The 23,386-nt window shown below is 35.0% G+C and overlaps 1 protein-coding gene across 1 annotated transcript; it reads left to right on the forward strand.

Annotated features, from left to right (window-relative positions):
* Positions 1–15,256: 15,256 nt before the first annotated feature.
* Positions 15,257–22,285, forward strand: LOC132696781 (general odorant-binding protein 19d-like). The gene is made up of 3 exons (XM_060661800.1): positions 15,257–15,283; positions 21,834–21,980; positions 22,032–22,285. Exons 1-3 carry the CDS (start codon positions 15,262–15,264, stop codon positions 22,283–22,285), a joined length of 423 nt encoding a protein of 140 aa, XP_060517783.1. The 5' UTR covers positions 15,257–15,261.
* Positions 22,286–23,386: the final 1,101 nt, after the last annotated feature.

The raw sequence follows: 23,386 nt of genomic DNA on the forward strand, positions 1-23,386 counted from the left end.
CACGAGTGTATATTTTCGAAATTCTTATTCATTGTTTTTGTAAAACTGGCCAGCGTAGCGTAAAAAGATTCTTTTTTTTTGCTCAGACATTTGCGGTATTTTATTCCAGGGTTTGAATGTTTTCGGCAGATTTTAGCCATGCTATTTTGACGTTTGCCAGTTTTGGCGGTTTCGTCATACGTCAGTAAATATCCAATTATGCGCTGATTACGCGTACCCTAGCAGGTGTCACTTACGATTATAGCAGTAACATTTTTGTACGTTTCTTTAAAATCTCATCGACCTTTCCAATTTTCCATATCATTAAAAATCTCTGTAGGTCTGTAAAGAATCGTAAAGGGCTAACCGTTTTCATTCTTTCTTCGATTTGCTTTAATTTGATTTGTCTGGGTATGTTTAGCCAATGCTACTAAATATCTTTTATTGTGTTAAGATCTCCTGAAATTTGTTAAATTTCCTCTGAATTCCAAAGATTGTCAGGGCATGTGCAAATATATACAGTTAAATTAAAAAAATAATCGACTTATTTGAAGGAAGATTATTTATAATTTTGCGAGCTTGTTCTAGATCTAATTATTACATTGCACAGTGAAACTTACTCTTTATCTGTAAATATTTCGTTCTGTTGGAGCGCACGGCAATAAAATAACGTTTCATCTGGGTTCTTAAGAGATACGCAACGACTGCGTATAAATTAGGGTGGGATGGTTAATAATTTTTTTTTATTTTTCCTTCGCTGGTTACATTGTAGATGTTTACAATAGCGTTTTTCTGAAGAAAATATATTTTAAAAGATAGTGCTAACATAATTATTTATCAACGAAACCTACTTGCTAAAGAATAAAAACCTAACTGAGTCGACTTCGTTGATTAAAATTTTCGTTTTGGAATTCGAACATGAATTATTTGATGTTCAACAATTTTATTATTATTATAAAAACGAATCTACTTATATTTGTAAATGTAACTTTTATAGTTGAATTTAAATTTTAACATCAAAATCAAAAAGTATCATGTTTACGAAATACTGACACCTAATCATTTAAAATTAATGTTAATGTTTTGTTGGTGCAAATAAATATTTATTTATAGGCAGTTTTTGAAATAAGCAATTCAACTTAAAGAGATGCTATACAGAATGGTACGTAATGAATGCGTCAAAAAGCAATCCTAGATTAAATTCGAGAAAATAATAATAAATAATCTTGAGCTACTGATTTCTTTTAAAATAAAAATTATTCTTACAATCCCCAATCACTTCTAAAGATATTTAATATCTTGATTTATTTAAGCGAAAACCATACACCGGATTGAAAAAATCAGGGTATTAAATTTATTTAGCAATGATTGGAGATTGTAAGAATAATTTTTATTTTAAGAAAATTCAGTGGCGTACCATCAATGTCTGCCAATATATACAGGTGAAATTCCGTGCACTGGTGCATTTATAAAAAAAGTGAATTTCGCCAAGGAGCAGTACATGCTTTGTCAGAACTTAATGCTAAAATGTCTAATTTATTTTCAAGTGGACTATCGACAGGTTTCGAATTAGACATATTGAATTAATTTAAGATTGTTATTACATAGGATCTTTCATCTAAGAAAATTTTATTATATTTACGATTAAATTTTATTCTGAGAAATATTGAATTTCTTTTAAATCATCCATCAAAAATTTATTCACCAAATAATTTTTAAAAACTCATCATTGTCTCACTATTCGCTGTAATGACTACAAGACCGTTAATATGTAAAATCACAAATATTTTTTAATGTATCACTCCTACGTAGAATATAAATACATGGATGAACAGGGGAGTACCATTCCATACCATACCATAAACATTCACATACCATACAGTGTCACTCTTTCTCGTTCTTGATTCCTTCAGAAAACTTCATATAAATTTCTTCATTTAAGCTGCCATTTAAAAACGAAATTTTAACATCCATGTGGGTTACTAATAAACAATTTCGATTTGCAAAAGTTATTATAAATCTAAAATTTTAAATCCTAGCTACTGCAGTGCAGTGTCGTTTTAGTTAACAAAATATATTTGATTAAAATCTTTTGCTACAAGACGAAACATCCATTTAAACTAACTATATTTTTATTTTTAGGTCTTTCTACCAAGGTCCAGGACATATTTAATAACAGAAAATTAATTTAATCAACACTGTTTTCATTTCTTGGTAAGAATTTGCAATGTTATATTGCAGCGATTGAGCACAGAGAGATTTTTAATCCTATCACTTTTTGTTGGCACTGGAGTATTACATTCAGATAATGATTTTGACATAATGTTAGAAATATCAGTTTAAGCTCCAGGGTTACATATATATGATTTTACAGCTCCAGATTTAACACAATTCGAGTTTTCACTGCCAGAAAGATCAGTTTGCGTTCCAGAATTACTTGTGTCTGAAATCTTCTTGTTTGAAGAGTACCAATATCCAAGGCCTTAGTTATAACACTGTAGTTGATCTGATACCCATTATTGATACTGATATGCGCTTTTGAAGCGAAAGATCTCAAAAATACTTTCTGAACAGCTTCGATGTTATCTATATGGCAGGCATAATATGGACACCATATCACAGATGCACACTCCAGTCTAGAGCGCATCAAAGATTTATAAAGGAGTTTAAAGCAATGTGGTGTAAGTTGGATAACTACGATGTTTTTGTTCCTTGTTAGTTTCACATATTAGTTTAAACGCTTAAAATACAACTGAATGCTGAAAAAAATAATTAAAACGATTATACATAAAAGAGGAATTACAGTGTACACCCTTAGCTATGCGGTTGACCCCTCATTAAAAAAATTAAAACTATTTTTCTTCATCTCATCATACATGCTCTGGATGTTCCAGGGCAGTAATAAAGTTGTATTTGTTAGAGAGAACTAAACAAAAGCACCGACACTTGTCTGTGTAACCTAACAAGGATAAATTCCAAGATAAAACATTCTACGATCACATCGTCAGACAACCATAATAACGATTGTTTAGTTCAGTTTATTATTTTTCTCTGTAACAAGTCCAGTAAATCCACCTTTTGAGTGAATGATCTCCACTTTTTAGAGATTTCACAGCTCTTTTAATTCTCTCTTTAGGTCAGCATATTTGTTTTTCATTATATTTCTTTTCTATGTTATTATGTTATGTTATTGAGACATTAACATCCGGCCGGTTGTATCTTGCTATCACGTCTGTCATGATGGTTCTATCGCAATAGATCTTAACAGCCTGAATTTCTATTATTGGAGGTAGTTTTTTACTTGTAGTATGGCTCGTTGTTTTGAGGCTCAAGCTTAATTTTTTTTGTTCTATGGTTTTTGTTGCACTTTGTGCACCTATCTGTTGGCATTTCTTCCTTAAGGATATACCGTTCAGTTTCTGAAAAAAGCGTTCCAGTCTTTTGCCACTTCACGGATTTACTTTGATATAGCATAGCCATTTATGAGTGTGGAAACAATTCTTGAGTTAAGTTTGCTTTTTAAAGGGTTATAAAGACGTTTGTTAAACTTGTTATGTTCTATTTTGTGGATCTGGAGAATACCTAAGTAGTTGTATGCTTTTTCTGTCATAGCGTAAATAAATTTGTTGGTTCTAATTTGATAGGTCCCCCTTGTTTTAGCTTTCCCTTTTTAACTGATACAGTTTGCTATTTATTCATACCAAACGCTGCCCCACTGGTGCATGAGTTTTAGGTTTGGATCTAGATGTTTTTTGCAAGCGCCAAATAGTTTTAAATCGTCCATAAAGAATAGATGGCTTATAGGTTTTGAGTTTCGATTAGCTTTAATGGTAGCTCTATATCTGGTGCGATTGAGGCAGGTTCAAACCCAGACAGAACCATTAGGGAGTTTTTTTCTCTCCCGATGTTTTTTAAGTCAGTTTCTAGTTCTGCATGGTTTATGTTATTTTTAAATTGGTTTTCCATTTACTCATAGCATTTTTTTAAAAAGCGATCATGACAGGACAGGAGGTTTCAAAAGATTCATCCTGTCATTGATTTTTTTAAATTTTATTTTTAACGCAGTGAGTTAATTCTCAACGAAATAAGCTGGTATTTTACAAACAACCCTGATTTAGTAACAGTCATCGTTACAAAATAAAAGTGTTTCTAAAATCTGTCATTAAAGGGTACTTTATTTAGAACATTATTTTACTTTTCCTTTATTTGCAAATATTGCAAAATAGAACAGACAGCATTAAGCACCATCACAAATCCTGAAAAATTGTTACTGTTAATTTTTCAAAGAAACTTCCACAGGCTACTGTAATGCTTTTTACACAACTTCTGGATTCCTCCTGCGTCGGTTTTTGCTTAGTCGAAATTGCTGACGTTTCGCCAATCATCCTGTTGGCTTCTTTAGAGCTTGACTGAAACAGTTTCATCGCGTTCTGCGGGTTGACTAAAATGATGTTGAATTGTTGCGCAATGTATTTATGTGTACTAGGTAGTTTCTTAAACCTAAAGTTGTGCACTTTCTCTCGGCCGGGAGCTCTCCAATTTGGCAATTTGGAGATAACCTTTCTTACATCTTCCAAATTAAATTCTGTTTTTCCCATGTTAGCTTGTGCTTGGTCTGCCTGTTCTACAGCTATCCAGGATGCATCTATTTGACTTTTTGTTTCTTTTGACCATATGCCTTTCTAAAAGTTTTCGACATCTATTTTGTTGGGTATTTTGTTTATCTCTTGATTGCTACCCTTGAGTGATCGGTAGAATCCACGTTGGTTCTTTTCGAACAACGTGTTTTCACTTTTCCTTTTGTAACTTTCTTGGTATCTTTTGAGCCTTTTAGAGTATGCTGCAAGCTTCTGTTTAAGTGTATCTAGGTAATCTGTAATTGTTATTTTTATCTTGTTTTGTCCCTGTGTTTTAATTTTGTCCGTAATTTCTTTTGGTATCTTTCTCTTCAGCGCCTTTGTTTCTACCCCGTTCGGCAGTTGTTGTATTCGGCCAATTTCTTTCCTGATTTTTTCGATTTTTTGTTTTAACCGTTGATGCCATTTTGGTTCGTGTTTTTTGTGCATTTTGCTATCGTCACGTTTCACTTGTTGGTCGCTGACATAGGTGAATCTCTTCTATGTCCATCTCTTCGGTTAGACTATTTTGCAGCTTATGATCTGCTTCGCAAAGGATGTTTTTAGTTCCTGGTTTATGATAGAGTTTGGGAACCGCTGCCCTTAGAGATGGTTCGGAGTCTCGATATCTAGTAAGAGCTTCTTCGAATCTTCATTAGGACGGTTTATAGTTGTTCTTACCATCCATTTTCCACTTGACCGTCTGGTTGTTGTTACGGTTTCAATCTGCTCGTTTGTGTGTCTCATTTGCCTCTCTACTTCTTCTTTGATTTGTTGGATTGTTGGTGGGGGAAGTAGGCTATTTCTTATTATAGTACGTTTTTATTCTGCGATTCGTTGTTCGCTGAGATGATGTAGGTGTAGCACTTCCCTCACAAAATCCTCGTACATTCTAGATCGGTACAGAGTCATATCGGTTTCATTAGAGGTAACCTTGAATTACGATCGTATTATTGGTTTGTTGGTTTCGTTATCCCCCATCATACGTCGTCTTCTCTCGTTTTTCGGGTTTTGGTCAGCGGGTACAACGACAGGTTGCACAGCACGTTCCTCCGGTACCTGGTCATGCGGTCGTTGGAGTTCATTTCGACGGGTGGTCACTCCATCTCCATTCCCATCTACACGCTGATCTTCCCAACGGTTCCGGTTAGGAGGACCAGTGCTCAATCCTCCTCCGCCCGAGTATCTATTTCGCCTTGTATTGACAGCGACATCTAAATTCATGCCTTTGAGAGTTGCTAGCACTCAAGGCAGTGCTGGTTTTTTTCCACCCCAGGTATTTTATTTCCCCGGTACCCTCCAGTCCAAGGACTGGCGAGCCATACCCCATCACGCAGAGGCGGTTCCCAATAGCAGAACAGCAACAGCTACGGGTTATTATTATTATTATTGTTATTATTATTATTATTATTATTATTATTATTATTATTATTATTATTTTATATAGCCATTTGCGTTCTTGATTTACATCTGTCATTTCTATACCCAGTTTTGTCCTGATCTGTGTTTCTGCCTTACTTATGGACTTATGTTTCGGGAGTAGGTTGTCACTTGTTTTTATAAGTTCTGCACACTTTCTCGAGATAGTGAGATAGACTGAGTATAGACGTTCCGTGTCAGCTAGTGGGTGATGCATCCCGTAGAGCGTAAGAAGCTTTCTAGGTTTTCGATCTAGGCATTTTATTTCATCGGCTTTCCAATTTATCACACCCAAGCTATATAAAAGAACGGGGACTGCAAATTGTCCTATGGCTTGTAGCTTATTTCTCGTTCTTAGGTGCAGTGTGGTACTCCAGTTCGTCATCATATTTTGGCATGTCTTTATAATATTTTCATGCACTCCTACTAGTTCAAGGCTTTTTAGGATCCAGGAATTAGGGACACTGTCAAACTCCTTTTTATAATCGATTCAGGCCAGTGTCAAGTTACGTTTGCGTTTTCTGCAGTCCTCAAGATCCCAGCCTTTAGATCCTTTACAATATCCTTTTTGTTCGGGAGGCATTATTTTTACTTGGTACACACACATATGCTTGAATTCTTTGCGTCAGAATCCCTGTAAAGTTTTTTTAGGTCTTTGAAAGACAGGCTATTGGACGATAATTTTTTACTTCGTGTGTGCCCTTATTTTTTAGTATCAGATGCGTTTTCCCTATTGTGAGCCATTGCGGAAATTCCTCTTTTACCAATAATTTGTTATAGTTATTGGCTAGATACAGGTGCGTTGATATTAGTAATTTCAACCAGAAATTAGGGATTATATCTGGTCAAGAAGCCTTCCAGTTGGCTGTTGTTTTTACTGTGTCGGGTACTTCATTTTCTGTTATTAAATCGATATGCATTTTGGTCTTATGTTCAATTTTCGATCTGATCTTTTTATCCACTCAGAGTTTTCATTATGTTTCCTGTTGTCCTCTAAGATGTCTTTCCAGAATTTTTCAACCTCTTCTTTTCGCGGAAATCCTTTTCCTTCAGTATTTTGTTGGGTTAATTTTCTATAGAATCACTGTTTCGAATTTCCTGTTATCTAAATCTTGCCGCTGTCTCTTTACATACGTCCTTAGCCGTTGTGCTTTTGCCGATATCATGTGCTTTAGCTCCTCTGTTTTAATTTCTAAATCGTTTGGGGTTATAATTTTATAGTGCAGAAGTAGTCGGTTTTTCTTTTTGATTGAGTTATTGTCTAATTTTCGGATTTCCGATAATCGAGAGAGATCATTTCTGAGTTCTCCTATTTTACTCGTTATTCTCGCTTTCCACGCATCGGTTTTGTTATATTTTTTTAAATCTTTAGAGTGCTTAGAATTATTTATTATTATTATTTATTTATTTATTTATTATTATTACTATTACTATTACTATTATTATTATTATTATTATTATTATTATTATATTAATATTATTAAAATAATAAGTTTCGGGCACATACTTCCATTAGAGCGAACCAGAGGGCGCCGATGGTGTGTGGGCGTAATTGGCCGCGGGCGGCGCGTGTTGGCGGTTTTGGGGGTGGGGGTGTCGATAATAATTGATCGTATAATTAACCGTGATTACAGGCCGACCAGTCTCGACGTGAAGTCTTCGTGCCTTTAATTATTATACGATGAAAACTGGGCAGCCTATTCCAATTTTCCGATATAATCGGTTTTAAATTGATTTACGACTTTCGCTCGCCGGACGCGATTAATTCGATCCCGGTCGTTATTAATTTCATTAGTGGCCCAGCTATAGGTCCGATTAGTTAGCCGGGAACGCGTCTCCTTTTAATTGGTCGTGGCTCGAGAGGCGACGCAAGATAAAAACAAACGCCCGCACTGTGCCCCCCCGCCCACCCCGCCCAAAGAAAAATGACCAATTTCCCAATTTCAACTGGAAACGATAAATAACCATTGTAATTATGTTCCGGGGCCATTTAAGGGACAACATCGGCATTGCAGCGGGGTAATAAAAACCGAGATAATAATCAGGATAGCCGTGGCATCGGGTCCGATGCTTCTCCGCGCGCGCTTAATGAAACTAAGCGGGCCTTGGACGGTTCACGCGTCATTAACCTGTTGGCGGATCGCAGCAGGCCTCGTCTCGCTTGTAGCACGGACCACTCGATCTTTCAGACAAACAGACGACCGTTTCGTCTGATTAAATTTGGGTCGTCCAAAAATGGTTAACGTCGGTGCTTAGGGAGTTGCGGGTGGTGACAGATGCAAAACACGAAAAGTAGCGCTAAACCGATTCCATCTTCAAATTTGATCACCACAATTCGAATGTGGCACTGAATTCCGAAGAAACTTCTCTTCTTTTTCTTCCTTTTGTACCATCTCCTATTCTCGGAGGTTGGCGACCAAAATAGAAATTTTAATTTTCAACAGCTCTAGCTTCATTGCATTACTTAGATCTTTCAACCAGGAATCTCTACCTCGTCTGTCCACTGTAGGTTTGCAATGTGTAAATACGTTCTTGGGCTGCGTTTTAAACTAGTGTTCATAATTTCTAATGATAGATCAGACATTGTTATTATAATACAACTAATTTGAATAACAAAATAAAATTAAAAAAGAGGTACAACATTATATAATATTAACTTTCATCATTGAAAAGAACTGTTCGCATTTATCAGTACTGCCAAATGCGCAAATCAATCTTCTTGCGAATTTTATAGATTGCGGATGGTCTTCGAAGTAGTTTTTATAGAAATCGCACAACTCCGCGTCATCAAATTTAGATTTTAGGAGTGAGTTTCCTTGAATCTCCATCAACTCCATCTGCAAGTATGTTGGACCATTTTGTACATTAATTTTTGTTGGCCTATCAAATAAATTGAAACAACCTTTCATCGCTAAATCTGCTTGAAAACTTGAGTTCTTCAGCATATTGAGCATAAGCAGTATTTTCATACTGAGAGAGCATGATGAAATGGTAACTGTTACCAGACAGCATCTGTGCCTGCCACAATCGAATTTCGTTTCAAATGGCAATATTGACATTCATTGTTTTTGAAGTTTTAAATTTAAATCATTTAAATAGCCTGTAAGATCGACAAAAAATGCTAAGTCACATTCCTATTTTAGGTAACTCAATCTTTTTATTTGCATAAAATCCACTACCTCATACCTCATAAACGCTATTAAGTAATGATGGTTAAGCCCTCGAGGTTGAATTAATTTAATTGTTTTTACTTCCACGTCCATAAAATTCTAGAATCGAATGAACAGAGAATCCAAGTTCTGTTGGTAGATAATGGAACGATGAACTATGAAATCATCTTTTTGAACATTTAATTCTTCAAAATTCCTAGGAAAGTGCATGCTCCAAGTAATTATGCCCATGACAAGTCAAAACATGAGGATACCTTTTGAATTTCATTAAAAATGACCTCGCCTGTAGTAATTCCTTTTAGGGACTGTAAAGCAAGCATTTCCTCAGTAAGAATGAACTCTTGAACACCTGGAATAAATATAGCCAATTGAACTGCTTCGGATCAATCATGCTCTCTTCTAATACTATGGAAAATGATTCAAAAACAGCCATAGAGTCAAGCAATGTTTTTTTATAAATTCCTTCTTCTTTTCAGGACACAATACACTGCAAACATACACTCCATGATAAATTCTTCTTCGGCAAATAAAACTAGCTTGCACGGCATTATCATATCTTCTTGTTTATGAAAAATTTGCTGGTGTCTTTTCCAATTTGCTTTAAGCATCTAGATTTTGCATTTTCTTATTTGTCCTGTCAGCCAGCACAGCAAGCAATAGACTTTCAGTTGTGCAAGATAAAAAAAGTAGTTTCCTTCGACTCTATAATTTTTATTTTGCGTTCGATAAGAAAAATGGTAAGATGCACTCAAAGTCATAAAACAAATTGATGACACTAGCAATTCGCTAGGATATCGCTAGTAGAAGTTATCACCTCGGTATCTCAAATTGAACTGACCTAAAGCTCGCGCCTTCCACGCGCTGATATAGGCAAAATGAAGGAATGATCTAGAATCGCTTAGTATAGAACATTTTATTTATTATTATTATTAACTTGATTTATTTTTAATTGAGTTTTTCAAACTCTCTCGCCGGACGGATCAAATGTTAGGCCCGGAGCTATCCACATATGCTCCATGGAACTTGCCTATACGTCCACATTTCGAAGACTGTTATTATTGTCAACAGCCCTTCTGGGACAGTCCATGCAGGTATAACAAGATTGAAAATAAATAAAATTTCAGCATCCCTGTGTTCTATGGAAAAATTACGGTTAAACAGACATTTTGTAATTTTGAAGAATGCTTGTCGAGTCTTGTCGCCACTTTTCCGTGGCGAAGGTACCAAGGTGCTTCATTTTGCTAACTCTCTCAATTTCTTCTCTGCCGACTGTAACTGACGTATGTGTTTATTGTTCATGTTGTTGATTTCCAGTCCATACCGATTACTAATTTCATTCGTGGTATCGAAAAGCTCCTGCGGATCTTCCAAATTTTCTGATATTAACAAAGCATCATCTGAGTATCTGAGGTTACTGATCAATGTTTCATTAACATTGACACCAACTGTCATATTTTGCAGTGCTTCTATAAGGATTGACTCTGAGTATAAATTAAATAGTAGTGGCGACAGAACTCATCCTTGTATCACTCTTGAGACCTGATACTTGTATTGCGATTAATATTGTTTGATTGTTTAGGTATTACTATTGATTCTCTACTGATTGTGTTCAGCAACTGCTGTTAAGATTAATTGTCATAGTCTTAAGGCTCTTTTAGCCTAGTTGATATTTTTCGTCATGCCTCTCCAATATATTCTCTGCCTATTTATTGAATGCACGCAATATATCTATTGGATTTTGCATAAGTTGTAAACTCGGTTTTAATGTATTTCTTAAGAAATTTTGATCTTTTTTAAGTGGGCGATGGGATCCGACTCTAAGAATATCTTGAAGTTTGTCTAGGAATTAATAATATTAACCACAGTAAAACTACTTCAAAGCTGAGACACATTCAAATTATGTTTGTTTAATGCCGTTTAGTCTATCTCTGCAAGGAAGGTAGTGAAGCTGTTTCGAACATTTTCTTAAATAAATCGTCATATCTCCAAAAACGAAAATGTGATAATCTTAGAGTTGTCCATCTATGCGATTATGAGTGACTGGATTGCGACTGAGCTTCCCTTGCCACTAGGTAGCGTTTTTTACATTTTGTTATGTATTTAACATACTTTTAAATAATTACACTAGACTCTTCGAAATAAACCTTTATTTCTTTAGACGGGAACATCATACGACATGACATATAGCGTGAGAGGCGCGAATCTCTATGGTCCTAACCTTAAAATAGAATACCATGGAACATTGTTTAGAAAAGCACATTACACATTTAATTTAAAAAAAAAGACATTTTCGGAATAGATTATCAAATAAGGGCACAACAACCCACTATAAACAGCATCTTTATCCTAACCTAAAATATGAATAAAAGAACTTTGGACTTTGGGAAAATTTTCCACATTACGGGTTACGGCGATCAATCTCTAAAATGTTTGTTTTTTGTCTTTTTATTTAGTATTCAATTCGAAAAAGTCTCTTTGTGCAGAAGCATATTTTGTTTTTTAATTCTCAGGGCAATTTTTTATAAAAAATATAACGAATAGGTACAACAGCGATTGAAATATTTAGAGCTGGCTTGATAATTTTTTGAATTATAAAAATTTGCTTAACATGCGCTCAAAGTGGTACATGAAGATTATTCTGAGAGCAGTACATTGGAGTACAAATATCCTGGTATCATGGAGAGTGTCCCCAGAAGCAGTAGAAAAGAAACAATTAGTAATAAGCCATCATTAGCGTACTCTCTGTGACCATGTTTCTCACTACCAAGTATTCCTTACAAGTGTTTTCGAAGTTCCATCGACATGAGGTTTCCAGTCGATTTTTTAATGCTAAAAATTTAACCGTTAACAGCTGTTTAGAGGAACCGTTCCTGAATCCTTGATAATTTTGAGGTTTTCTCAACATGTTTTTGCTAATTGATGACATCCGAGTAATCAGATAATTTTCTATCGTATTGTATTGTCATTGACAAAGAAGTAACGATACTATAATTGATTGCGATTTAATTCGTTTTGACTATGATTTACTGTTCACTTGCCATGTAGCCGACAAATATTTCATGCTTTGATAAACCGGTTAAAACCGGAAACCTTAGTTTTGTTGAAAATAATGACGAAAAGCGTTCGCTAGTATGTACAGGGTGGTCGTAATTGAAGTGTTTTAAGAGGAAAAACCTAATTCTGAACTAGAAATAAGAACCGCATTACGATATCTTCACTATATGTGGGGGGTTTTTCAATTTTCGGCCGTTTCGAAAAATGCTTATAACTATTCTACTTATGACAATTTAGGATTCGGAAAAAAACATTTTTGATGCAATTTTTAAGGCAAATGCAGTGGCAGATTTTTTCTACACTTCTCAGCTTTCTCATAAATGAATGACCTTTCTTTTTGTATATGGCAATCATAGTTGACTATTGTCTTAAAAAAATGCTCGTGTCTAGCCCTTTTCAACCATATAGATGTAACTTTGATGAAAAAAGCCGTATTCTTTGTTTATGTGTTAGCTGTCAATGTCAGTTAAGGACATCACCTTTAATCTTTATTGTATTTTGTGTCGACATAATTTTATCCACACAGCTTTTAGTTTTTACCAAAATTATGAAACGTATGATTTTATTATGGAATATATATTTAAAGATAGAATGCCGTTTACCACATTTGTTGCATAATATACCATTAAAGGTTTCTTTGTGAAGTCTTTTTTAAAGAAAACGAAGAACTGTAGAAAAAATCTGTGTACGCCACTGCATTTGCCTTAAAAAATGCCCAAATAATATTTTCATCCGAATCCAAAATTTTAATAAATAAAAAGATTATGTGCAACTTTAAAGTCTTGCGGTTTTAACCATTAAATTTTTCTCGAAAATCGAGCCATTGACATGTAAGTCGATTTTGCTCTATCTAGTTCAGAAATAGGAGTTTCCTGTTAAAACACTCCAATTACGACCACATTGTGTACAGGCAGAATTATGGATCTCATTTTATTTCAATAAAGCGCAGTTTTGAAAGGAAGAACATCAATGATATAGTTTCAACCAAACTATACTATATATTTATTTAAAAAGGTCGAACTACTTTTGCTCCTATAGCCTTTTAAATCCACTTATTACAAACGGCTGTTATTAACTTCGGTACCAAGTCCGAGTGTTAATTGCTAATCAACTTGCGGAAGGCAGCGGCGTCGGGCGGGGGTGTGGGAATTGCGTGAGAACGGAATGCTACGTTGCCGCCTCCGCGAGCGCTGTTGCCGAGCGCCGCATGTCGCGTTTCATCTGTACCTCCAAACTTAAAAAACATCATTAAGTGTAAACTCCAAGGTCAAAAAATAAAATATTAAAATTGTTTACTTAGTGGTTTTTACGGGTTTTCAAGGCTATATTTTCACCCCGATCATTATACAGCAATCTCAAATCAAAGCAGTGAAAATAATGATATTGAACCAAAAATGCGATAGTAAAATATCATTCATTATGTCGAGACAAAGTCTATTTTTCTGTGACTCAAGCAGTTTTTCAAAAATCGACATGAAAACCAGAAATTCGAAGGTTTGTCGCATATAGATATTAGATATTATAATAGTAATACTAGGATACAAATTCCACTAGCAGTTATATGATTTGTCGAAATTTTTATTGCCCACAATATCCGATGATTTTTAGTTATTATGAAAAATCGCTAGCAGTTTCACCACAGTTTTTCATAATATCAAAAATCATCAGGTATTATGGGCAATATTTGGGAAATTCCGTTAATATTGATGCAAAAATTTTACAGCAATTATCCAAAATACCTGAAACATTTAATCTTTTTGCATATTTACTACTTAGTAGAAAATTTCAATTTCGCCGTAGCGCGCGTGGTGAAGAAGCATCTGGCCTGCCAGTAAACGGTAGCAGCGGAGGGTGTTAAATTCAAATGTACTGAAGAAGGTAAGAATGCTAAGTGGGAGAACAAAGGCAAATTTTTTGTTCAAAGAAGAATATGATACCCTTTTAGCTACAACGACTTCAAAAGTGCAATTGTTATGCAGAAACAGTGCTTGTAAACAATATAACAGAATAAAGAACAAACTTTGTCTTGTTAAAATTAATAAATCGTTTTGCAATATGTAGTAGTTAAGTTAGTAAGAAAAGCTGTTCATTTTTAAATAGATTGCACAGTAAGTACCTACTTTCTTGTGCTTTCTACCTCTGACAGCTAGTGATTAAAAATTATGCATAACAACTAAGTGTTCAGGTATTATTCATAATTCCTGTAAAATTTTTTGTTATCATCAATGTTAATGGTTAAATTATTACGCAAAATCACAGTTTTTAAATATTCCATATGAAAAATCGCTAACGGTTTCAGTAATTATCCATAATTCCAAAAATGCTCCGCAAAAAATCTCCCTCTAAAACCTGGTCCCAATTTCAAAATTGGTTTGCTCTCGAAGTCATCTTTTTTTTGTGAAATTTTTATTGATCCTTTTCCAGAATTCTATGTCACAAAATTTTATGCAGATTTTATTCAGGCATATACAGGGTGCAACAATTCGTCACCGTATTTCAGCCGAAAGTTATAGAAATTAATTAATATCTCGAAATGTGGTAGAGATATGGAAATATTTCAAAGATGGTCAAAAAAGGGTAGCAAAGCGGAAAATGAAACAATATACAAGGTGTTATCTAAAAAATCAAATCCGGCGACAGAGTCAAAAACCTAAGTAACCGAAAGTTATAATGTTTCATCAACCATGAAAGTGACAAACTTCAAAATATTATCCGTGGCTAAAATCTTCTCAATGCTTTTCCGAAGCTGTCGTCTTAAAGTGGAAGTGGAAAAACTTTTTAATGACATTTTTTTATAATACTAATTTGGCATTTTTTGTCGCTCTGTATTAAAGCTTTTATTCTTTTGTTACAATAAAATGATACCCATTACCCACATACAGCAAGCAGACAAAGGATCATTATGTTATTATGATTTTTGGAAATTGACATAATTATATACGAGATATTATCATTATTAAAAATCTGTTTCGTCTATGTTAGTGTTTCGTCAATGTTAGTGTTGGCGAACATATTTGGAAGCCATGTTTCGTATACTGATTCTCTGTAAGTATACAACTAAAAGCTAACTAATAGTTATTTTTAGTACTAGAATTTGATTAGATTTTTCTCAATCATTTTTGAAATATTGTACTGCAACCAATTATATGCAAAAGTATTTTTGTAAAGAAATGATCCACTTTCTTTTGTGGTTAAGTTCACTCACTCATTTGAGTAAACTTTTGATCAATTTTTGGTAACGATTGCCGCTTTGCTTTTCGGACTTCGTACATTATTCGGTGGCCATAAAATGCGATTAAAATTTATCGACATATTTTTACAGTTTATATTTATACGAGACTGATTCAAAAAACGCACTACCGGATTAACCCGTTAAGCTGTAGAATGATAAATATTGCTGATAAAGGTTCTGCTGTTCGATTTTAATGTTGACAAATCCTTTATTGCACAGAAAATAATGCATTAAGTATATTTTTGAACTCGCTTCTATTTCATTTTTTACAACTTACAACTTACGTTGAAACTTCGAATCAGAGTTTCCACAGTTATGTTATTATTTGTAATTATCCCAGGGCAGCTAAAGTTGATTAATTTTTGTGTGTTTCGAAAGTCGAATTTTGTTTAAGTGGTGCTTCACACACAACGATTTAGTTTGCCTAAGTTTTTCAAACCTACTCATTTGCTGAGAATTAAATTTATATGTATTTTGAGCGATTTATACTATACTACGACCTACAAATTCTTCTTTAAATTCAAGGTGAAATAATTTTATATTTTTAATTTTTGTTATTAATGCAAACTTTAAATTGTATTTTTGTTTGTAGGGATTCTATAAAACTAAAAGCGTTTTCCCCGCCGTTATCCCCACTGTCCATTTTATTTAACCTTATATTAGATATTAGTTTTATTTGCATTTTAGAATGACTAATTTTGCATAGATTTTTGCGTAGTGGGTTTTTGAAAATGGTATACGCAACTTTCTCTCCATCCATCCCTTATTCACTGTGGCTTTTAAGGGACATTAATCGGAATTGGAGCGATCGGATGATTCCTCTACATCGTAACGAGATACACACGTCACTCACTACATATTAGTCGTTAGTTATACAGTTTATTTTTTATAATAGTCCAAACACTTCGATTTTCCAAACAATAAATGTCATATTTTGAAATGGCGCACTGAAATGACAGAATGCTAAACTTTAATTTATGTTTTGTTTTAATAAATATTCAAATAGGTGCCCTATATATATTTACCAGGACCATCTGGGAAATGTAAGTAGTTGCGACCCGATAATATCATAAAAAAATTAGGATCTATAGTTTTATTTTCATTTCTGCCCTATAAGGGATAGGTATATTTAAAAATGTATTACTCCTCCTCCCCGTGGCTCACAACCCGGGGTGGGTCTTAGCCGACTTGACGATGCGCCTCCATTGTTGTCTGTCGTTCATTAGGTCTAGTGCGTTATCGACTTCCATTATTTTTAGGTCCTTCTCGATGTTATCCCTCCAGCGAAGGCGAGGCCGACCTAGTGGTCTTTTTCCTTCGGGTGCCTCTTCCCATGCTAGCTTGGCTATTCGGTTGTCTGGAAGTCTTTTCACATGTCCGGCCCATTGTAGCCTTCTCGCTTTTATTTCGTTGATGATATTGGGGTCTTTGTATAGTTCATATAGCTCCCTGTTCTTGCGTATACGATATCTACCGGTTGTTATATCAGTGACCGGCCCATAGATTTTTCTCAGTACTCTCCGTTCAAAAACCCTGATCCGCTCTTCGTTGGCCACTGTAAGTGTCCAAGTCTCGCATCCATACATTATTACGGGTCTTATTATGGTTTTATATATGGATAGTTTAGTCGTGCGTGTGAGATTTTTTGATTTAAGAAGGTCATGTATCGCTGATAAAGATCTATTACCAGCTTGTATTCTACAATTTATCTCTTCTGACCCATCAGCGTTTTCTGAGAGTGTTGTTCCTAGATATTTGAACTTTTTCACCCGCTCAAAGTTATAGTCACCCATTGTGATGTTTTGTCCTACTCTATCTCTCCTTTGGTTGTTTCTAGTTGTGTACATATATTTAGTTTTCCCTTCGTTGATCTTCAATCCCATATTTAGTGCCTGTTTCGCGAAGTTGGTGAAGGTCTCCTTGACGTTAAGTCTACTACTACCAATCATATCTACATCGTCTGCAAATGCTAGCAGTAGCTTTGGGCCATTATTGCGAAACATTGTCATTGGAGCCTTTATCTCCGCTTTTCTAACCACGTATTCTAAGGAGATGTTGAATAGCAAAGGTGAAATGGCATCGCCCTGCTTGAGGCCGTTGTTGACTTCAAAAATATCTGAGAGTTCTTGCCCGATCCTGACCTTGTTCTTCGCTCCATTGATACAAATTTGTGTTAGGCGTATCAGTTTTTTGGGGAAACCGAGTTCCTCCATAGCTTCCCAAAGTTTTACCCTGCAAACGTTATCGTAAGCTTGTTTGAAGTCCACAAACAGTTGATGTAATTCTTTATTAAATTCCCAGCACTTCTCCATTATTTGCTTAATGGTGAACACCTGATCTATAGTTGACCGGTCTTTTCTGAATCCACACTGATATTCGCCCACTATTTCGTTGGCGTATGGCTTAAGTCTGTCGAGGAGTATGTTGGCTAAAATTTTATATGCGGTGTTCAGCAAAGCTATTCCGCGGTAGTTACCACATATCATTTTGTCCCCTTTTTTGTGTATCGGTACAATTACCCCTTCTTGCCATTCGTTTGGTATTACTTCTGTTCGCCATATTATCTCGATGAGTTTGTGCATAGCCGAGTGCAGTGTTTCTCCCCCCTGCTTCCAACATTCGCTTGGGATCATGTCGCTTCCTGGCGCCTTATTGTTTTTGAGTCTGTAAATCGCTTGTTTGACTTCATCATAGTTAGGAGTATTGTCTGTGACTTCGGCTGTCTGGAATATTTTAGTTTCTGTGTTTTCTATGCTTTCGGTGTTGAGCAGTTCATGGAAGTATTCTCTCCATGTGTTTAGGATTTCTGCTTTATTAGTTATGAGTTGGCCATCTTGATGCTTTAGAGAGTTTGTGGTTCTTGGTTGGTAGCCTTTTTTAAAATCTAATATTCCTTTGAAGTAGGTCCTAGCGTTGTTGTTGCGTCTGTTTTCCTCAATTTCCTTCACCTTTTGTATTTGGAGTTCTTTTTTTTTCTTCTTCATAAGCCTTCTTGCTATTGATCTCGTTCGCTTATATTCGTTTATGTCTTCTTCTGTGTTATTTTGCAGCATTATTTGTCTGGACATTTTCCTGTTCTCGATCGCCCTCTTACACTCTTCGTCAAACCATTGTTTCCTTTTCTGTTTGGGCCGCAGGCCTAAGACGTTCTCATTTGCATTATTCACCGTTTCTTTCAGTTTATTCCAAAATATGTTAGTGTCCTCCTCAATAGCGATTTGATTAATTTGGTTGGTTATCGTCTCTCTGTATCTTGTTCTTGTCTCTTCTTCTTTTAAAATTTCTACGTTCCATGTTTTTGTTGGGTTACCCTTTGTGCTCTTGCTACTAGATATTCTAGCTCTAATCTTAGAACTCACCAGTATATGGTCTGTATCTGCATCCGCCCCACGAAGACTTTTAACATCTAAGCAATTACTACTGTGTCTGGAGTCTATTAGTACATGGTCTATTTGGTTTCGTGTTCTACCATCATTAGATATCCATGTCTGTTTGTGTATGTTTTTATGTTCAAAGTAGGTTGACTTGATAAGGAGGTTATATGTTGTGGCGAAGTCTATTAGCCTTAGTCCGTTGTCGTTGCTTTCATCATGGAGGCTATGGCATCCAATGGTCGGCTTAAATGCATTTTCCCTACCGATTTTAGCGTTAAGGTCTCCTAGGATCATCAGCATGTCATGTCTTGGTACTTTATCCACAATATTTGCCAGCTGTTCATAAAACGTATCTTTTGTCTCTTCATCCTTCTCTTCTGTCGGGGCATGTACCGATATCAAGGTGTAATTATACCAGCGGCCTTTTAGCCTGATCCAACAGAGTCGCTCATTGATTGGGCAAAAATCTATAATGGACTGCACCAATTGTTCCTTTACAACGAATCCCGTTCCATATTCATGTCTATCCTGTTCATTGCCAATGTAGAAAACCACTGATTTGCTGATTTTAACGTTTCCGTTTCCAGTCCATCTAACCTCCTGAACCGCTGTAATATCTAGTCCCCGTGATTCTAGTGTCTTGATAGCATGGGTTGATGCCCCAGGGCGGTACCAGCTGAGGATATTCCATGTTCCTATATTCATATCCTGTTTTCTTAGCCATTGTCGTTTCCTTTTATCCAATCTATTCCGAGGCTTATCGTCCGTTTTCGTAGCAAGGTCTTTTTCCGAGGTGAGGTTGCTAGCCTCACGCTCAACCCTCCTCCTTTATCCGGGCTTGGGACCGGCAGTGACAATTGTGAGCTACTCAGTCCACCCACAACTGCCCCAGTATGTATTACGGTGTAATATAAATTAAAAGTTTAGATCGCTCAATCGTTTTAATGCAAACATCAAATTAGCGATTTGAGTAAACTGAAACTTATCGAAACTTATTAAGGATAGGTACAGGACATATGCGGCAAAATTAAAATTAAAATTAAAATTAAAAAAAAAAATTAAATATTTAAAAAAATCGGACACGGTTCGTTTATTTCCATCGACAATAATAAATTGTATAGGAGAAGTCATTCTTATAACTAACCTACTACAATAATCGTCCAACAACAACAGAAAGTTTTTTTTTCTAATAAAGAGGTTTTTAACATAACTTTAAAGATTTGCACTTTTTTTTTTGGTATTTAACTATCAATTTTCTGAAGAGTCTCCATAGGTGCATTCTAATTTATTATAATTTTGTTTAGATGTTCTTGCTGACTTTTTTGTTTGTCATTTGATGAACTATTTGTCAACGTGGTTAACTACTTGACAACAAGCTTGAACTATTATGATAAACATAATAATATTTATTTAGTTATTTAAGTTAAGTACAAAAATACTACTTATGACTTCAAGTAGTAATGCTCTATTAAAATTTGTGTAAACAATGTCAAATGAAACACAGTGCGCCTTGCAACGGTATTATTGTTGTAAAACCAATGGTGAGTTTCGAATTAAACTCTAGATGTCGAGTCAATTTGATAGACTTGCAATCACACAGCGATGGCAAGTACAAAATGCTTTACCAAGGTCCCCATTCGCATAATAGTGGATAGTTCGGTAACCAAGTCATATCTAAACTATTCGGCATGTGGAAAGATGTTAAAATTGTATACGGAAAGCCTCGTCACAACCATACACAAGGCTCAGTCGAAAGAGCCAAACACGAGATATAGAATGTATTAAATGCGTGAATGCCTGATAATGACTCAAATAAATGACCAAAATGACCAGAATACGTCAGAGTTCATATGTTCATTGTTTGGCGTTAAACCCAGACGTAGCATCGTTATCTCTCGCCAACGAACAAATTACAAATATTGAAGAACAACTATAAACTTTCCTTAATACTTGTGAGGGAAATTTAATTAATGACCATATCGATGACCAGTGATGTGGATGACCAAAATACCATTGAAACCGATCCACCTTTACATCATGCATTAAGGAATTCGCAACCCCGAATCAAGTGTTGACTAATCTACAACCTAGCACGTCCTCATCTGAAATACCTACTGTAGATCATTCACTGATCTACAACCAATTACGCCTTCATTTCAAGTGCTGCCTAGGTAGCACGAACTTATTAATTCAAAAAGAGTAGCTGCAAAAAAGAATCTGATACTCCAAGCAACAAAAATGTTGTGAACTTAAAAAATACTGTAAGAATTCAAGAAGTTGAAGTCGACCGTGAATGTATACAGATCCCCGATATTTGTTAGAGATTGTTGTTGGAATAGAATATTCAGACTTTTCACCAGTCATTAATTTGAAATTTGCACAGAGAAGTTAATTTCCACTGATGAAATTTCAGCTCAAGAAATATCGGTAAGAGAAGCAGCTTCAAAAAGTGGAGGCCAAGGCTGTACACGCTGTAACTGCAAAAGGAAATCTAAATGTAGCTGTAAAAACAAGAGACTTTTGTGTAATTCAATGTGTCATGGTAGCTTCAGTTGTCGTAATAAATAAGGATGATATTTACTTCATTGTTTTAAATTTTAGTTTAAAAAGTAAAATAAATTTTATTTTTATGTTAATATTATATATGTTTGTTGTGTTTGTTTTAAGTTCAGCAAGTTTTTTATGTCCATATATGTCCTATAGAGTTTTGTTTTGTTTTCTTTTTATACACAAATCTTTTGAACATCATAATCATAACAGAAATAATGATATTTGATGATAATTACCGGTTCTGGGACTTTCATGGTAACATATCTGTATATACCTTAATTTGACACTTATAATACCAGATCTTACTTTCTTACACAAGACAATTTTTTTTATAACTTGGGATTATTTATTTTCATCTGCCCGAAATGTTATTGATCCATACCTTACAACAATTTTTTTTTTGCAATTTCTCATCTATAGGGTTAACGGAAATTTTTAGGCGCCGCGATAGCAACCTTCAGCGACTGCGCCTACAACAAAACCGAAAAATTAGAAGTATTTTTCAAAGACTGTCAGACCAAGACCGGAGCTAGTCAGGAGGATTTCGAAGCCATCAAACAGAGACGAATTCCGGACACACCGGAAGGTATAGTCTAGAACGAAAAACAAAGAACCGACTGTGACGGTATACTTTCAGGTCTTTGCATGGTGGAATGCATATTTTCCAAACTGAAAATTTTCCGAGACGGGAAATTCAATAAAAACGGGATGGTGCTCACTTTCACGCCGGTTCTCAAAGGCGACATGGGCAAAGTGAAGAAATTAAACGAGGTTGCTACCAAATGTGAAAAGGAAGTCGCGACCAAACAGAATGAAAAATGTCAGATGGTTCGCACGCTAATAGACTGTTTTTCGAAATATGGGAACGATTTGGAACTAGCGAATCAGTAGAACCTGCTTTCCAAAATTGTCCAAAAATGTATACCCTGTAAGAAAATACATTCCCTAAGAACTTGCGATGTTTTGTCAAAAGTAAATATTTTCTTATTAGTTTTGGTTAGTCTTCGTCAAGACTAAAAGTTCGTATTCATATTTTGCAAATTTTATTGAGGCAAAAAAATTGAAGTTTGGCGGTTTTGAGAACTCCAAAATGGTTTAAATAATAAATAAAATATTTAACAAATAAATAATTCACTAATTCCTTTGCTTCAATTTCAATTAAAAATATACAAAATTATAACATTAATAGAATGAATGTACAATATAAAATGTATTAATAATGATAATAATAACTGTATTCACTTATGTAACATACAATGAAAAGGAGGTTGTTCAGATGGACAAAATAAAAAAAGTAAAATATTTTGAGTGCCTGTTCAAAAAAAAGATGACATCGGTCGGCAGGAAAGATACACATTAAAACAAAACAAAAAACAAATAGAGGGCATACATTTATGAATAGTTTCCGGTGTACAGAAAAGGTATTGTTTAGTAATATAAGAAACCGTGGTGTAAGCAGGCCTTTAAATATTAAATTTAAATTGTGGATGTCCATGCAAAAACGGATTTTATGGAAAATGTGGTATGGACATTTCGATCTTATAATTTTATGATAAATATTTCACTCATAGGGGTCTCGTCGGTTTTTCTATTAAGCCATCGGACTTTATTCAGTTTATGACTAACAGGGCTGCCGCATTTATTCCCAAAAGTGAGTCTTAAACAGTATCTCTGAATTTTTTTTATCCGTTCTGAGGCAGCCTTTCGGAGATAGGGCTCATAAACGGCGTCACAGTGGCTGAAAGAAGATGAAATTATCGAATTCCACAGGACCGTCTCTAATGATTTTTTAAAAATACTTTTAGTACCATATAACTGTATTAAGTGGACCATGGATATATTAATATATTGTGTAACGTGACCATGTCTCCAAATTAATTAATTAAACCAATTAATTGGTAGGCACTTTTGTAATTTTGTCAAGATTTTGGCTTATTGTCGAGCATTGGCCCAATCATTTTTGCCATTGCTTTCAGAGCAATTCACACATAA

The sequence above is a fragment of the Cylas formicarius genome, unplaced genomic scaffold, assembly GCF_029955315.1.
Source record: "Cylas formicarius isolate icCylForm1 unplaced genomic scaffold, icCylForm1.1 PGA_scaffold_1__22_contigs__length_36826433, whole genome shotgun sequence".
Lineage (NCBI taxonomy): Eukaryota > Metazoa > Arthropoda > Insecta > Coleoptera > Brentidae > Cylas > Cylas formicarius.

What these genes read in the sequence shown, in the direction of transcription:
- LOC132696781 (XM_060661800.1), top strand. Translation starts at nt 15,262, where the DNA reads ATGTTTCGTATACTGATTCTCT. An exon ending in GTTTCGTATACTGATTCTCT is followed by an intron (nt 15,284 to 21,833) that starts GTAAGTATACAA and finishes GGAAATTTTTAG; the next exon opens with GCGCCGCGATAGCAACCTTC. An exon ending in AATTCCGGACACACCGGAAG is followed by an intron (nt 21,981 to 22,031) that starts GTATAGTCTAGA and finishes GTATACTTTCAG; the next exon opens with GTCTTTGCATGGTGGAATGC.